Source organism: Garra rufa, chromosome 11 (assembly GCF_049309525.1).
Source record: "Garra rufa chromosome 11, GarRuf1.0, whole genome shotgun sequence".
In the NCBI taxonomy this organism is placed as follows: Eukaryota; Metazoa; Chordata; class Actinopteri; order Cypriniformes; family Cyprinidae; genus Garra; species Garra rufa.
The window spans coordinates 49,182,842-49,200,778 of record NC_133371.1 but is presented as its reverse complement, the minus strand read 5'-3'; the positions used below and the strand labels follow the sequence as shown (position 1 = coordinate 49,200,778).

At 34.5% G+C, this 17,937-nt stretch overlaps 1 protein-coding gene across 1 annotated transcript in view; it reads left to right on the top strand.

Annotated features, from left to right (window-relative positions):
• Nucleotides 1-17,937, top strand: part of fbn1 (fibrillin 1) — an 89,011-nt gene that overhangs the window by 29,760 nt on the left and 41,314 nt on the right. The window contains exons 16-29 of the mRNA XM_073850264.1: nucleotides 603-728; nucleotides 802-927; nucleotides 2,228-2,347; nucleotides 2,780-2,917; nucleotides 3,282-3,332; nucleotides 3,409-3,534; nucleotides 5,356-5,580; nucleotides 5,681-5,806; nucleotides 7,136-7,264; nucleotides 9,093-9,218; nucleotides 9,342-9,467; nucleotides 12,111-12,233; nucleotides 12,330-12,455; nucleotides 13,815-13,940. Coding sequence (XP_073706365.1) covers nucleotides 603-728; nucleotides 802-927; nucleotides 2,228-2,347; nucleotides 2,780-2,917; nucleotides 3,282-3,332; nucleotides 3,409-3,534; nucleotides 5,356-5,580; nucleotides 5,681-5,806; nucleotides 7,136-7,264; nucleotides 9,093-9,218; nucleotides 9,342-9,467; nucleotides 12,111-12,233; nucleotides 12,330-12,455; nucleotides 13,815-13,940 — 1,794 coding nt within the window. The remainder of the gene's footprint in view (nucleotides 1-602; nucleotides 729-801; nucleotides 928-2,227; nucleotides 2,348-2,779; nucleotides 2,918-3,281; nucleotides 3,333-3,408; nucleotides 3,535-5,355; nucleotides 5,581-5,680; nucleotides 5,807-7,135; nucleotides 7,265-9,092; nucleotides 9,219-9,341; nucleotides 9,468-12,110; nucleotides 12,234-12,329; nucleotides 12,456-13,814; nucleotides 13,941-17,937) is intronic.

Below are 17,937 nucleotides of genomic sequence, written 5' to 3'. Positions count from 1 at the left end.
AATTACATACTTTTATTTTATAAAATGTATTTATAAACTGTATTGTTCTATTAAATAATATAATTATAGTAGGGCTGTCAAATGATTAATCGTGATTAATCACATCCAAAATAAAAGTTTGTTTTTACATAAAATATGTGTGAGTACTGAGTATATTAATAATGTATATATAAATACATACACGTACATGTATTATAATAATAGTTGTCTATATATATTTATATTTATATTTAATTCTATATACATATAAACTCTTTTTAGTTACATATAACATTTTGCATCAAATATATATACATGCAAGTGTGTGTATTTTTATATACATAATAAATGTACACAGTACTCACACATATATTATGTAAAAACAAACTTTTATTTTGGATGTGATTAATCACGATTAATCATTTGACAGCCCTAAATTATAGTTAATAATTATTATAGTTATATAAACAAATAATATTATAAATTATAAAAAAAATTAAATCATGAATACAAATATTTTAATAATTAAAAAAGTCTCACTTTTTCTTATGAATTATGGGTGAAATATGAGTTGGTTATGTTCGTTGTGAGACTAATTCATGTATTTTATGTTTCTCTCTCAGATATAAACGAGTGTGCGCTGGATCCTGAAATCTGTCAGAACGGCGTGTGCGAAAACATGCTCCGAACATACAAGTGTAACTGCAATCTGGGCTTTGAGGTGGACATCAGCGGCAAGACCTGCGTCGGTCAGTATCACTGCAGACATTAGCGTGTGAAGCGTTTAGACATCTATATCACGCGTGTGCGTCTGTGTTTCAGATGTGGACGAGTGCATGATGAACAGACACCTGTGTGAGAACGGCCTGTGCAGAAACACGCCTGGCAGCTTCACCTGCCACTGTCCAAAGGGCTTCACCTTCCAGCCCGAGACAGAGGTGTGTGAAGGTGGGTCACGTTACACACACACACACACACACACACACACACACACACACACACACACACACACACACACACACACACACACACACACACACACACCATTTCAGCTGAAAACAGAGCAAGAGTTGATCAGTTTGATTCCTTTCTGTGAACTTGATTCAGTTATTTGTTTGCACCCTAACTCATAAATGTTCTTAATGCATATTTCAAGTATAAAATGTTAAAGTTTTAAACGAGAAGTTCATTTCCAGAACAAAAATTTACAGATGATTTACTCTTGTCATCCAAGATGGATAAGTCTTTCTTTCTTCAGTTGTAAAGATTTTTTTTTCTTTTTGAGGAAAACATTTCAGGAATGTTCTCCATATAGTGGACTTCTATGCTGTGAGTATTCTGTGAGTTTGAACTTCCAAAATGCAGTTTAAACGCAGCTTTAAAGAGCTCTAAACTATCCCAGCCGAGGAAGAAGGGTCTTGTCTAGTGAAACAATAACTTACTTTCTAAGTAAATGTACAATTTATATACTTTTTAAACACAAATGCTCATCTTGTCTAGCTTTGCGATGTCGAAAAACTCCCATCTCATTTTCTCCTCCAACTTTAAAATCATCCTACATCTCTGCAGAAGTACCGACCCAATGTTTACAAAGTGAACGTGCAAAGAAGATCAAACACCCTTTGTTAAAAATCCTTGGTAAAACAGCGATGTAGGATGGTTTTTGAAGTTGTTTGACATACCCTAACTGTCTTGAACCGGAGTACGCATGCGCATCGCAGAGCTAGACAAGATGAGCATTTGTGGTTAAAGAGTGTATAAATATTTTTTTTTTTTAAAGAAAATGACTGATCGTTTCATTAGATAAGACCCTTCTTCCTCGGCTGGGATCGTTTAGAGTCCTTTGAAGCTGCATTTAAACTGCATTTTGGAAGTTCAAACTCAGGGCACCATAGGAGTCCACTATATGGAGAACATTCCTGAATGTTTTCCTCAAAAAACATAATTTCTTTACAACTGAAGAAAAAAACGACAGAAGGTGAGTAAATTATCTGTAAATTTTTGTTCTGGAAGTGAACTTCTCCTTTAAAATGGGATAGGAGTTTGCTTCATTTCAGTGAATCAGTTCAAACTGTCAATTTTGAGGTACTGACATAAAACTTTGATTCAGTGAATCTCCCTTTTTCAAATCTTTTTGAGTGTTCAAAGAGTTGCCGTTTCACATTTTTGCTGTTTTATTTCGTATATGGATCATTTTGAGTGTTTACATGCTGTAATCATGTCTGATGATCCCTGTGTGTGTGTTCAGACGTCGACGAGTGTTTGAGTAACCCCTGTGTGAACGGCGAGTGTAAGAACAGCGCCGGGTCGTTTGCGTGTCTCTGCTCTGCGGGAAGCACACTGGACAGCTCAGGAGCTCTTTGTGTGGGTGAGTGCACTTCCTGTCCTCTCACACGTCGTCATATGTGACCCTAGACCACAAAACCAATCATAAGAGATTAATAAGCTAAAAATAAATACAAAAATAATTTGGCCGAGATACGACTATGTGAAAATCTGGAATCTGAGGGTGCAAAAAAAATCTAAATATTGAGAAAATCGCCTTTAAAGTTGTCCAAATGAACATCTGCGCAATGCACATTACTAGTCAAAAATTAAGTTTTAATATATTTACAGTAGAAAATTTACAAAATATCTCCATGGAACATGATCTTTACTTAATATCCTAATGATTTTTGCCATAAAATTGATCATTTTGACCCATACAATGTATTTTTGACTATTACTACAAATATACCTGTGCTACTTAAGACTGGTTTTGTGCTCCAGGGTCGAACCTCATACTGTTTGTGTGTTTCAGAGACCACTAAGGGCACATGTTGGCTGAAGGTGGTGAACGGACAGTGTGAGATTAACATTAATGGAGCGACGCTGAAATCTCACTGCTGCGCCACGCTGGGGGCGGCCTGGGGCTCACCGTGTGCCAAATGTGAACCAGGTGAGAAAACCAGAACGAGAAACCACTAACTAACCCATCCTACCATGTTCTGATAATAATCAGAAATGTTTGTTGAGCAGCGAATCAGCATATTAGAATGATTTCTGAAGGATCCTGTTCACTAAAGACTCAAGCTTTGATCACAGCAATCAATTACATTTGAACAGATATTCACATAAAAGATGCTGTTTTAAATTCTAATAATATTTAACATTTTACTGTATTTTTGATCAAATAAATGCAGACCTGGTAACCATAACAGGCTCTTCCAGAAACATTAAAGAATCTTTATCATTATTGCAAAGCTGGTTTTCTAATCTGAGTTGAGTGTTTGTTTGGTAAATGCGTGTGTTGTGTGTTTCAGATCCGTTCTGCTCTAAAGGTTACGCGCGAGTGAAGGGGACCGTCTGTGAGGGTGAGATCTCAGGCCACGAGTCCAGCACTTATTTTAGCCTTATATTCACCTGATTCATCTGTGTGTGTTTGTGCAGATGTGAACGAGTGTGAGGTGTTTCCCGGCGTCTGCATCAATGGAAAGTGTGTGAACACGGACGGCTCATTTACTTGCCAGTGTCCCACTGGGATGACGGTGGACTCCAGTGGAAGAACCTGCATTGGTACGTATGAAACACCAGTAGAATACTTTTATAATGAATACATTACCCATAAACCTATTCTGACTTCAATTTTCAGATTCATGTTTGTGTTTTTAAAATGTTGGCACAGAAAAATTGCATAAATGGTAAAAACGGTAAACACTGTTTTGTTATAAATAAACATAGTTTAAATAAAATAAACAAATAATATTAAAGTTATTTTAGTCTGCACTTTATTTGTTTAGTTAGTTAAAGGATTAGTTCAGCCGAAAATTTAAATTAGCCAATTATTTACTCACCCTCCATGTATCCTAGGTGTATATGACTTCCTTCCTTTCAGATAAATCCAATCAAGAGTTATATTAAAAATTATCCTGCCATTTCCGAGCTTTCTTTTAACAATTGGTGGTTGTTTGTTTTCATCTGTCCAAAACTAATCTGTCCAAAAGTCTAATAAAGTGCATCCATCCATAATGGCTCCGGGGGGTGAATAAAGACCTTCTGTAGCGAAATTGATGCATTTTTGTAACAAAAATATTTACATTTAAAACATAACAATCACTTTAATCTAGTTTGCGCAAACTGTCGTACACGAAAGTCGTTCCAGGCTGATGAAGCATGCACCTGTGAGTCTCACACAAACCAACATTTGTTTACAGGAGCAAAGGAAGCAAAGTCTCCTTACTTTAGCAAATGAAAACCAGTCTCCTTTTGGCAAGTCCTTGTTTCGTACCTCTAATTGGTGACCGTTGTTTTGTTTTGATCTCCTAACCGCCGACGTCCTACGTCATCCACCCACTGTTTCCGTGTACAACATTGAGCGCAAGCTAGATTAAAGTCATTATTTTGTTTTAAACATGGATCTTTCTCACAAAAAATGCATCGATTCGCTACAGTAGGCCTTTATTCACCTCCCGGAGCCGTGTGAGACATTATTTTTTTATTATTATGGATGGATCTTCATTTGGAAATTCTAAATTCTAAAGCTTGGAAATGCCAGAACAATTTTTAATATAGCTCTGATTGAATTCGTCTGAAAGAAGGAAGTCATAAACACCTAGGATGACTGGAGGGTGAGTAAATAATGAGCTAATTTTCATTTTTGGGTGAACTGACCCTTTAAATGTGAAAATAAATTTCACTGCTAAAGAAAAGCAATTGAGAACAGCTGTGGATCTGTTTATTCTAAATTAAACTTTAATTGAATCATTTTTATTATGCATATGGACAGTTGGACTGTTCTGCGTTTATATTCCAATTCACATCCAGCGTGCACATGTCTTATTTACAGATGACAGGAATTAAATAACATACATGCAGGTGCAGTAATATCACGCAGCGCCTGAAGTTCAGTCACAATTTCAAAAAGCCGGTCACATTAGCAGTTACCCAGCTGGGAACTAATTTCATGTGCTGCGTGATATTACTCCGCCTGCTTCAGCCATATTACAGCAGCAAACTTCCTTGACTATTACGCCGGAATGGTAGTGTAGTTCCTAATCTTATCGGCCTAGAAAATCGCATCTTTACATTTTCCGCCGGTCTTAGTACACGATATAACTACAGAAGAGTCAAGTTTTAAATAGGACAAATATGGAAACTCGTTGGTCATTTTTGAACACGATGCTATTGGTCTAATAGGATTCAATGATCTATGCTAAGCTATGCTAAAAGTGATATCGCCAGAACAGGAGAACGGCTGAATGGATTTCAAAACGGTAAAACTCAACTTATTAACTCGGGGGGAGTTGGAGAATGAGCCTATTTCCAAAAAAAGTGGAGTGTTCCTTTAAATCTAGTTTTTTTAATTCAGTAATCAGAGGAATGTGTGTGTGTTTGCAGACCTGCGTACAGAGCTGTGTTACCTCACACACATCGACGAGCGCTGCGGCGCTCCGATTCCCGGGCGGCACCGTGTGGACGCCTGCTGTTGCTCCGTGGGCGTGGCCTGGGGTCCGGAATGTGACGAGTGTCCGGAGAAAGGAACGCCGGAATACGGCCAGCTCTGCCCTCGACCCGGTTTCTCCCACCGCGGAGACTTCATCAACGGCAAACCCTTCCTGAAAGGTGCGTGAGACGGACGGGCCGCGTTCATCCACAAACTCACACATTCATTCAGTTAGTTAGTTTGTTTATCCTGACTTGTCATTGTTGGGTTTCTCCGCAGATATAAACGAGTGTAAAATGATCCACAGCTTGTGTACAAACGGCCGCTGCAGGAACACCATCGGCAGTTTCCGCTGCAGGTGCGACAACGGCTTCGCTCTGGACTTTGATGAAAGGAACTGCACAGGTGAGATCAGACTCAGGAAATGGGCTTCAGAAACAAGCATTTTAACACTAATGAGTCCTAATGTGTTATATGACACACAATCATTGTGCATAATCAAGGGTTTAAACTATTTGAGCTGTGTATGTCTCTGAAATAAAACAAACATTTCATGCTGATTAGTAGCAGGTTCACAACATCTTCAACTCTAGCGCTCCTCACTTTCCAAAGCAATGTTTAATAATTTTTCTCTGATTCATCTGAGACAGTTGTGTTTTCAGATTTTATAAATATGAATTATTTAATTTAATTTCATTTCATTTGAAGAAAATGTAAGTGTCCAGAGATTCAAATAAATAAATTGTAATTATAATTATATTTCAAATAATTAAACTTCAGGTTTCCAGGCATTTTAGGAGCTCAGTGTTCTTTAGGTTTCTTCTAAACGCGAGACACTGCAGGTGAACAGGGTAAAAAAAATTAACTAATAGTTATCACCTTACCCAGCAAGTTGATTACATTAATAATTGCAAACATTTTTTGTATTACACGTTTTCTAAAATGAACTATGTGCCAATTTGCATAAATTTCTAGACAAACATCTAAACACTGGATGAAGTTTACAGAGGGAATTTTGGGTATCTCATATTGTCATGCCATAATTCAGAAAAAAACAATGTATTTTTTATTTTACCATTTGTAGGGGAATAAAATGTTATATAAAATCAAGCAAATTCTATATGAACGAATCCCTCTGTAAAAATCGTCAGGATATAGACAGGAATAAAAATGTAAAGTGTGTTGTGTGTAAGTGCTACTGAAGTGGAGATTTACGGCTCAGTGTAGGAGAAAAAAATAATTTTGAAAAAACAGCCTTTAAAAATGTATTGTAATTGAAATCTATTGACACAAATAGATAAAGTGCTATAAAATAAACACTTAACAGTGTCTTTTGGATGTTTTCTTTCCACTAGTCTGAAAAAACACTTTATGAAACACCAAAAAACTTGACAGGTGCATGAAAAAACTGTTTTTGCCTGCAGTGTCTCCCCTTAAACCAATAAATCAGCATTACTTTTCCAGTCATTTCTAATTTTAAAAATCATTAAAAAAAATTTTTTTTGTCATTTTAGACCTGATACATATTTTAGAGCTTGGCATAACTGCTTAAATGTATATTCATAATAAAAATATTAAAATGTTTCTTTTGAATTTTTATGACTTTTATGACTAACAACCTAAAGTAAGATCATGATTTATAGTTTGACTTTTTTCTTATTTTAACTCACCTGGTTGGTTGAGAACCGCTGATGTCAAGTGCTGTTTTCACTCTTCATGTGTGTGTTTTCACAGATATCGATGAGTGCCGCATCTCTCCTGATCTGTGCGGTCAGGGCACGTGTGTGAACACAGCCGGTGATTTCCGGTGCGATTGTTTCCCCGGATATGAGAGCGGGTTCATGATGATGAAGAACTGCATGGGTGAGACGCTCACTGTTTTTCAGAAAGTTTCAAGATTCAAGATTTCAACAGTTTTCAACAAGATTTCAAATTTAAAAATGTAACCACAACATGATTCAAGTAACATTCAACTTCAAAGTGCAGCACATGAGTTAACAAATTCATTTGTTAAATGCAGAAAATATGTAGGAAATATGAAGGCAAATATTGACCCTAGACCACAATTTGAGATTTATACAATTTTATAAGAAGCTTTCCATTGATGTATGGTTTGTTAGAATAGGACAATATTTGTCAGAGATAGAACTATTTGAAAATCTAGAATCTGAGGGTGCAAAAAATCTAAATATTAAGAAAATCGTCCAAATGATGTTCTTAGGAATGCATATTACTAATCAAAAATTATATGATATATATGTTCTGATATATTTATGGTAGGAAATTTTCAAAATCTTCATGGAACATGATCTTTACTTAATATCCTAATGATTTTAAATATTCTTGACCCATACAATGTATTTTTCTCTATTGCTACAAATATACGGGAAAAAATGCTTTTCTTACTTATTTTTTGTTTTGCTTACAACGAAAATATCTAATAATTCTCAAATCAAGAAGAATTATTGAAGAAGTAAAAATTGTTACAAAAGTAAAAATTAAGTGAGTTTTTCTTGAAACTAGCAAAATAATCTTCCAATGGAGTAAGCAAAATAATCTTATTTCAATCAGAAAACTAGATTATTTTGCTTACCCCATTTAAGCAAAAACTAACAAAATTTGGGTAATTTTTTTAGAAACAAGACATAATATCTTAAGTCATTTTACTTAAGTAAATTCATCCTGATTCAAGAATTCTTAGATATTTATACCAGAAAACAAGACAAAAATACTAAGGAGGAAAATATTTTTTTGCAGTTTAGATATCTGCTTTTCCAAAGCTTTCCTATGTAAACATGCACTTGATGGACGTGTTTGACTGTTGCGTTGCATCTTTTGTCTTTTACACTGCAAGAAAACCTTATCTTACTTAGTATTTTTGTCTTGTTTTTGAGTCAAAATGTCTAAAAATTCTAAAATTAAGATGCATTTACTAAATAAGCAAAATTACATAAGATATTCAATCTTGTTTTAAGCAAAATGCACTTCATTTAGTTTTTCTTCCCCTGGAAACAAATAAAATGATCTGCCAGTGGAGTGAGTAAAATATTCTTAAACCAAGAGTATTTTACTTACCCCATTGCCAGATAATTTGACTTATTTTAGGCAAACAGCTCTTAATTTAGTTGTTCCCCCTGGAAACAAGACTTATGTAGTAAATGCATCTTAAATTAAGTTTTTTTTTTAATATATTTTGATTAGAAACAAGACAAAAACACTAAGTTAGATAATCCTACACTGCAAAAAATGCTTTTCTTACTTAGATTTTTTGTCTTGTTTCCAGCCAAAATATCTCAAAATTCTTGAATCAGGAAGGATTTTCTAGACGAGTAAAAATTATTATCTTGTTTTTAGTAAAAACAAGTCAAAATTAAGTGAGTTTTTGCTTAAAACAAGCTAAATAATCTGCCAATGGGGTAAGAAAAAAAATCTTATTTCAAGCAGACAACTAGATTATTTTTCTTACCCCATTGGCAGATTATTTAGCTTGTTTTAAGCAAAAACTCACCTAATTTTGACTTGTTTTTACTAAAAACAAGACACAATTTTTTTACCTCCTGATTCAAGAATTTTTAGATGTTTTGGCTGGAAACTAGACAAAAAATCTAAGTAAGAAAAGCATTTTTTTGCAGTGTAAAAACGTGTCACTGGAGTTAAAGAAGTTGACCTGACATGTAGTGTTATGTTTCAGACATCGATGAGTGTGAGCGCAACCCTTTGCTCTGCAGAGGAGGTGAATGCATCAACACCGAGGGCAGCTTCCGCTGCGAGTGTCCAGAGGGTCACGAGATCGCTCTCGACGGCTCTGCGTGTCTGGGTCAGTACGTGTGTGTAACTGTGTTTCATGCATTGATGGGAAACTCCTAAGTTGGATTGTAAATTTTAACCCAAACCTTCCTGCATTCACAGTTTTTGTTCATTGTGTGTTTTTTCTCTGCAGATATCAACGAGTGTGAACTGAGCGACAAGCTGTGCAGGAACGGTCAGTGTGTGAACATGGTGGGACGCTATCAGTGCTCATGCAACACCGGCTACAAATCCACCGAAGACAGACTGTCGTGCATCGGTAAGACACACAGAGGCTCACCGCACTGACACTCATATTAAATGTGGCGTTTCCCACATGAATCACTGTTTTCCCTTGACGTCAAGTCCAGACAGCAGCTCTCGCACTCAAACAATCCTAATTGAGTTTGTCGTTACTCTTTCCTGTGCGTTAAACAGGCCGCTTGTGTTTTAAACTCAGTGCTCTTGTTCTGCAGAATGTTGGATGAATGTGTGAAAATGTGCTCCTCAAAACAGAGATATACACTGCCGCTCAAATTGGGATCAGTACAATTTTAATGATTAAAAAAAAAAGTCTCATCAGAGTTGCATTTATATGATCAAAAATACAGAAAAAGTAACAGTTTTATTTTAATGCAATTTAAAATCTAATTTATTTCTGTGATGCAAAGCTGCATTTTCAGCATCATTACTGCAGTCTTCAGTGTCACATGATCCTTCAGAAATCATTCTAATATACTGATTTATCATCAATGTTGGAAACAGTTGTGCTGCTTACACTGCAAAAAAGGCTTTTCTAGCTTAGATTTTTTTGTCTTGTTTCCAGACAAAATATCTAAAAATTCTTAAATCAAGAAGGATTTTCTAGACGAGTAAAAATTATTGTCTTATATTCAGAAAAAAAAGTCAAAATTAAGTGCATTTTTGCTTAAAACAAGCAAAATAATCTGCCAATGGGGTTAGAAAAATAATCTTGCTTTGTCTGTTTGAAGATTTTTTTTGCTTAGCCCATTGGCAGATTATTTTGCTTGTTCTAAACAAAAACTTAATTTTGACTTGTTATTTCTGAAAACAAGAAAATGATTTTTACTCGTCTAGAAAATCCTTCTTGATTTAAGAATTTTCAGATATTTTGGCTGGAAACCGGATAAAAAGTCTAAGTAAGAAAAGCATTTTTTGCAGTGTACTGCAGTCTTCAGCATCACATGATCATTCAGAAATCATTCTAATATGCTGATTATTAGTAATTTTTTTTCAGAATTCTTTGATGAATAAAAAGTAAAAAAAAAAACAGCATTTATTCAACATCGAAGTCTTTACTATCACTTTTTATCAATTTAAAACATCCTTGCTGAGAATGAATGAAAGTTTTATTGTTACAAACGTTTTCTATTTTAAATAAACGCTGTTCTTTTTTTGCTGTTCGGTTTATTGATCAAAGAATCCTGAAATAAGTATCACAGGTTCCAAAACACTGATAATAAATCAGCATATTAGAATGATTTCTGAAGGATCATGTGACACTGAAGACTGGAGTAATGATGCTGAAAATTCAGCTTTGCATCACAGGAATAAATGATATTTTAAATAGGGGTGGGAATCTTCAGGCACTTCATGATCCGATCCCGATTCTGGGAGTCATGATCCGTTTTCAGAACGATTCTTGAATTAATTCTTCTGCTTTTTTAAATTTGTAAATTTTGTTACAACTTTATGTTTACAAAATGTAAAATTGCAGTTTCTATGCTTTTTGTTTCTAGTTGTAATCTCTGTATGTCAGTACTGCCATCTTAAAATCACTGGTTTCAAGATTTAATTATTATTATTATTATTTTTATTTTCAAACATTGTCATACATATTAATACAACAGTTACATTTTTCATTATAACCAGATAAAAACACAAATAAATAAATAAATAATACATAAATTAAAGATAAGTCAAAAAAAAGTACAGCAATAAAATACTTGTCTATATACTTTCGATGTCCATCAGGTTTAATTTAATTACAATTTTCATTATCAACTAAATATCACTATGTGTCACATTCTCAGTTTTCAATATTACTGCACATGGCTACATTTTCATATACATTTTAAATCAAATTTATTTTGTGCAAAATATACTTTTTTTAAATTATATAAGCAGGCTACTTTTACTTATTTAAAACAAGTGTTCTTTAAGTATCCAAAAGTTTACATCAGAGACAGTGGCGGCTTTAACAGGCTGTATTCAAACTAATGCACACATCTATGTCCACATATCAGATGTTTTGCTCTGAAAACACAACATAACTCAATTTCGTATAAAAGTATTTGAAAATGCAAATGCATTTAACCGCATTTGCAATCAAGCTTTAAGACGAACAAACAAAAAGAGCACGTGAAAGTCTGTCAGAGTGTGAGTTTGGTGCATCTAATAGTACTGCATTCCAAACGGCAGAAATGAAAGCCTATCTAAAGTAAAACACGGCGGGTGGAAGCACACACTGTCAAGCAATGCGCACATGTCTCACAGTGCAAATTCTGTGCAGTGAAGCCTGCAGCATCTCTAGCCATATGTGGAGAAAAAGACAAGCTCAGAATCGTTGAAGAGAGAATTGCGATGCATCAGAAATTTTTTTTCTTCCACGCTTTATTTCAAAGGATATTAAGTATAGTATATTAAAATAGAAAACCGCTATTTTAAATTGCATTAACATTTCACAATATTACATTTTTCGGTATTTTTAATCAAATAAACGCAGCCGAAGCTGAAAAGTCCTTTAAAAAGCATTACAATTTTTACTGATCCCAAACTTTTAAGCGGGGAACGCATATAAGCTGCACATTAAGACTGTGAGCCAAGAATAGACTTTAAACAGGATCTGATGCAGGCAAACACAGTCAGTGATGTGTAAATGTGACACGTGTTTGTGTTTCAGATATTGATGAATGCACCATTGAGAACGGCGGCTGTGAGACGTTCTGCACAAATTCAGAAGGGAGTTACGAGTGCAGCTGTCGCCGCGGTTATGCCCTCATGCCTGACCTCAGGAGCTGCACAGGTCACACACACATACTACACATTACACACACACACACACACACACACACACACACTGATGCTGTACTGACCTCTGGCTGCTGTTGTGTGTGTGCAGATATCGATGAGTGTGAGGACAGTCCTGACATCTGTCACGGCGGTCAGTGCACCAACATCCCCGGTGAATTCCAGTGCCTGTGTTTTGACGGCTACATGTCGTCTGAGGATATGAAATCATGTCTGGGTAAATCACACTCATTTATTCACTCACTCTTTCAGTAATGAGGCTGAGGACATGAGAACATCAGCATTCATCACACAAACCCCTGCTTGGATATGTGGACATACTGTGGTAATCCCATGGTATTGTTTAAAATACACTGCGCACTATAATGCAGGGTTTTCCAAACTAACATTGATGAGGTGATAAGTAAATGTAACTTATTTTCTTCTCTGGGAAACATGTAAGTATCTTCTGTAGCCTCTGAAGGGCAGAACTAAATAAAAATATGATATTTAGGCAAAATAGGAAAAATGTACACATCTCCATTCTGTCCAAAAGTTAATTAATTAATGCATGTTTTTTCCTTCTGGAGCATCAGTGAGTGTTTGAACCTTCTGTAATAGTTGCATATGAGTCCCTCAGTTGTCCTCAGTGTCAAAAGATGGATCGCAAAATTATACAGTCTTTGTTGGAAAGGGTTCAAATACACAAAAATGCTGGAAAACCAAAGAATTTGTGGGAGCTGAAGGGTTTTTCTGAAGAACAGCAGACAGTTTAACTGTTCAGGACAAACAAGGGACTCATGAACAACTATCACTAAACAAAAAAACACAGCTGTGGATCATTCAGAGAACAAACCAGTATTAAGAATCAACGGGATGTAAACGTTTTATAAATTCAACTCTTATTTTCTCTTGTGGACTAAATGTAAACATCATTTATGTGAATTATCTTATTCAGGTCAGTACTAAAAAAACAATAACATGCATTTTGTACTGTATGACTCCTTTTATTTTGGTAAAATAATTAACATTTTGCAGATTCTGAAAGGGGGATGTAAACTTTTGACTTCAACTGTAAATCATAAAAATGTAAAGGAGAAAAACATTTGAAATCAAAATGAAACAATTAAATCATCTCAATCAAATGCTTACTAAAAATGTTGAAATATTGTGTTTCTTTACTTGCACACTGCGAAATGATTTTCTTAGATTTTTTTGTCTTGTTTCCAGCTAAAATATCTAAAAATCATTTTCTTGTTTTCAGAAAAAACAAGTCAAAATTAGGCAAGTTTTTGCTTAGAACAAGCAAAATAATCTGCCAATGGAGTAAGAAAAAAAATCTTATTTCAAACAGAAAAAAAGTTTGTTTCTCTTGCCCCACTGGCAGAATATTTTGCTGGTTTTAAACAAAAACTCACTTAATTTTAACTTGCTTTTTCTGAAAACAAGAAAACAATTTTTAGTCGTCTAGAAAACCCTTTTTGATTTAAGAATATTTAGATATTTTGGCTGAAAACAAGACAAACAAGTGCATACTCACTTATACATTCATACAAAACATTCATTCTCTAAATCAATCTGTGTGTGTGTTTGTCAGATGTGAACGAGTGTGAGCTCAATCCAAACATCTGTCTGAGCGGGAAGTGTGAAAACACAAAGGGCTCGTTCATCTGTCACTGTGACCTCGGCTTCTCCGTCAGGAAAGGAACGACCGGCTGTACAGGTGAGACGCCCTTCACACACTCACACGTTTACTTCACTATCAAAATGGAGACATAAAATAGACTTCTATTGTTTTTATATACAGATTTTTACACATTTTCTAACCTAAATCTAACCCATACCTCTAACAGCAATTTTCAAAAAAAATGTTATACTAGTTTTCCAAATGAGGACGTCCTCAAAGAAAGGTTTTTGCAGACTTTGTCAGGTTTAGCTCATTTTTGGTTACAAATTTGCCCTTGTGCTTCATTCTAGTGCGCATCTGTCATTCATAAACTATTATAGTTTTTGTTCATGTTCTGAATTAGATTTCGTTTTATATTTCCTGTTTTCACTTTGAAAGTGAATCTCTGTAATTTTAATAGTTGTAATTTTATTTCCTTTTTTATTATTTATTTTTTTAGTGTTCAGCTTTCTTTGCCAGTGTTTTTTTTAAGTTGCCAGACACCACCAGCATTTTTCATCATTTTCACAGAGCTTTCATGACCCCCAGAATATTTCATTGTATGAATATCTGCACATGCAATGTGTCAAAACAAAGAACTGAACTTCTGCTTTTGAACATTTTATTTTATTCTAATTTCATGCATGCATTCATGCGACACTTAAATGTGGGCAAGTTTCATAAAAAAACAACAACATTTTGACCAAGAAATTATGTTTCAATGTTTAGTTGAAATTTTTATAGTTTTTATGTGTTGGTTTTAGTTATAGCTGATTTACAATATATTTGAGTTGAGATTTATTTTATCTCAAGTAACTAAAATGCTTTTTATGGCTTATTTTAAAATCACTCACTTTAATTAGACATTTTTATTATTTAATAAAAAAAATTACATTTTAAACTTTGATTTTGTAGTAAAAGTTTTACTTTTATTCTTTTTGTAATGCATTACTTTTTCATTTACAAGAAAATGTCTTACTTTTCCAAATAAGTAACAGCAGTTACTTTTCCCCAGTTATTGATTAAAATCCCCATGTTGAGAGAAATTGTGAGTAAGATGTTACTTTAGTTCTAGAATAAATGTGAACATGCATTAATTCATCTCACTCACTAAAAAACAGATCCAGTGTTCCTCAAAATGAACAAAAACGTTGAAATTCAACGCAAACCTGCAATAATTAAATATGTTCAATAATACAAATATCCTTTATGTATTTAATCCCATTTTATTAACCGATGTCTTTTCTGCTGACCTTTAATGATCCAATGCTAATAAATACTAATAAGCAAAAGTTACTCAAGATAATCTAACATTTGTTTTTCTTTTTTATTGCTGAAGAGTGCTGAACTTTGTTCTTAAGCGGTCTACTTTACCGACATGAACACTGCCCAGATTTAAAAAGTAACACAACGCATTACTTTCCATAAAAAGTAACTAAATAACGTAATTAGTTACTTTTTTAGGGAGTAACTCAATATTGTAATGCATTACTTTTAAAAGTAACTTCCCCAACACTAAATATATCTGTGTAGGTTTTGTTTTATTTCAGTTAACGAAAATGAGAAATGCACTGCAAAAAAATGCTTTTCTTACTTAGATTTTTTTGTCTTGTTTCCAGCCCAAATATCTAAAAATTCTTAAATCAAGAAGGATTTTCTAGACAAGTAAAAATTATTTTCTTGTTTTCAGAAAAAAGAAGTTAAAATTAAGCAAGTTTTTGCTTAAAACAAGCAAAATATTCTGCCAATGGGGTAAGCAAAAAAATCTTATTATAAGCAAAAAAAAAAAGATTATTTTTCTTACCCCATTGGCAGATTATTTTGCTTGTTTCAAGCAAAAATACACTTAATTCTGACTTGTTTTTTCTGAAAACGACAATATTTTTTACTTATCTAGAAAATCCTTGATTGCAGAATTTTTTGATATTTTGGCTGGAAACAAGACAAAATAATCTAAGTAAAAAAATAATTTTTGCACTGTGTTGACTTGGCAACTAACTGAAATAAAATTTTTAACTTTTTATATTTTTATTTTACTTCAGTTTAAGTTCTTTTTTTAAGTAATCTCTTTTTAAAAATAACTCTGATCTGAATCTGAATGTCTTGATTCTTAAGGTCATCGTATGTGCTTTTTTGGGGGTTTTTTTCGTATTCGTCATCCTTTCCTATCAAAATGCTGAACACTTTACAATAAGGTTCATTAGTTATCATTAGTTAACGACATTAGTCAACATGAACTAAGAATTAACAACACTTCTACAGCGTTTATTAATCTTAGTTAATGTTAATTTCAGCATTTACTAATGCATTATTAAAATAACAAGTTGTGTTTGTTAACAGTTTGGAGGCAGTGTGTAAACGTGATTGACACAACATGAGGTTGAATTTATTTTTCAACATGCAAAAATTTCGGACTACTTATACTATGCCCTAAAAGTATGTACTCTTTTTGACGCTCTGTTGCCAAGTTACCTGAATCCTGTCACTGTTTAAACTGCCCTGTCAATCATCACAGTTAACATTATCTACATTTCATTTAATTTGATTTCCTACCGTATTAGAGAGAAATGAAAAGGCACGTTCTTTCACGAGTCTTTCATGCCGAGAACTTGTGTTTGCATATTTATGCGTTTAAACGGTAATGACCAAACCTATCATTATAAAAGTTCATAATGTTGCTCCACATGAAATATAATGCGGATAACATTAAATAAACATTTTTTATTAGGTTACACGTTGATTATTTATCACTCAAACCCCTTTCTCTACCTGTCAGTTGGTCGCGCATATCCTCCATGTTTGTAGTTTTTTAACACTTTTTAAGCGTGTTTGTAGTTCTAATCGAATCCTCGTTCACCGCGCAATGTGTTGTGGGCAATATTAGCCGTTAAAGTGTTCACTGATCCGCACTTCGAATTCTGAAGTTAAGTAGTACACCATCCGGGAAACTTTGGAATACTTTTTTAAACATACTACGATTTGGGACATACTAATTCTATTTTCGAATACTATTTAGGACGGATAGTATGCGAATTGGGACGCAGCAACTGTGATTTGTTTGTTTGTTGTGTTGTTGACGGTTGCTAGGGTGTTGCTATATGTGACCCTGGACCACAAAACCAGTCATAAGGTTAAATTTGACAAAACTGAGATCTATATATCATATGAAAGCTCAATAAATGAGCTTTCTATTGATGTATGGTTTGTTAGGATAGGACAATATTTGGCTGAGATACATCTATTTGAAATCAGAAATCTGAGGATGCAAAAAAAATCAAAAAGACTGAGAAAATCACCTTTAAAGTTGTCCAAATTAGGTTCTTAACAATGCATATTACAAATCAAAAATTACATTTTGATATGTTTACAGTAGGAATTTTACAAAAAATCTTCATGGAACATGATCTTTACTTAATTTCTTAATAATTTTTGGCATAAAAGAAAAATCAATAATTTTGACCCATGCAATGTATTTTTGGCTATTGCTACAAATATACCCCAGCGACTTAAGACTGGTTTTGTGGTCCAGGGTCACATATATGGTTCATAAGGTACTGAGAGTTGTAAGTATGTTTCTATGCGGTTGCTAGGGTGTTCTGGGCGGTTGTTAGGTAGTGTCAGTTTGAGCTCTCTGTCAGTCTCTCTCAGTCACTCGCTCATATTTTCCGTGTTTTCAGAGCATGTTTTCCCGGTCTGATCTGAGTCAGCGCGCAGGAATCCTGAGGCGCCTCATGTTCTCTGCGCTCCAGCTCGGGATATTTGCACGTGAGGTTGAGCTGGGAGAAATTCGGCCCAGATTCCTGAGCGCTGATCAATGGCTGAAGAAACGGCCCATTGGAGCCGCTCTGGCAGTGGAAGCAGATGGGTGTTTGTGTGACCGAATCCTCTGGCCCGTCTCCGAGCTCATCTCTGCGTGGGTTTCTGTCCCGTTCGGATTCGCCGCTCGTTGGCTTTTCGTTTTAATACCTTTCACGTTTTCGTCCTGCGAGCATTTCGCGCACATCTGCAGCCGTTTGTTTCTCTGTGTATTTTTACTGGTGATGATTTTAATGTG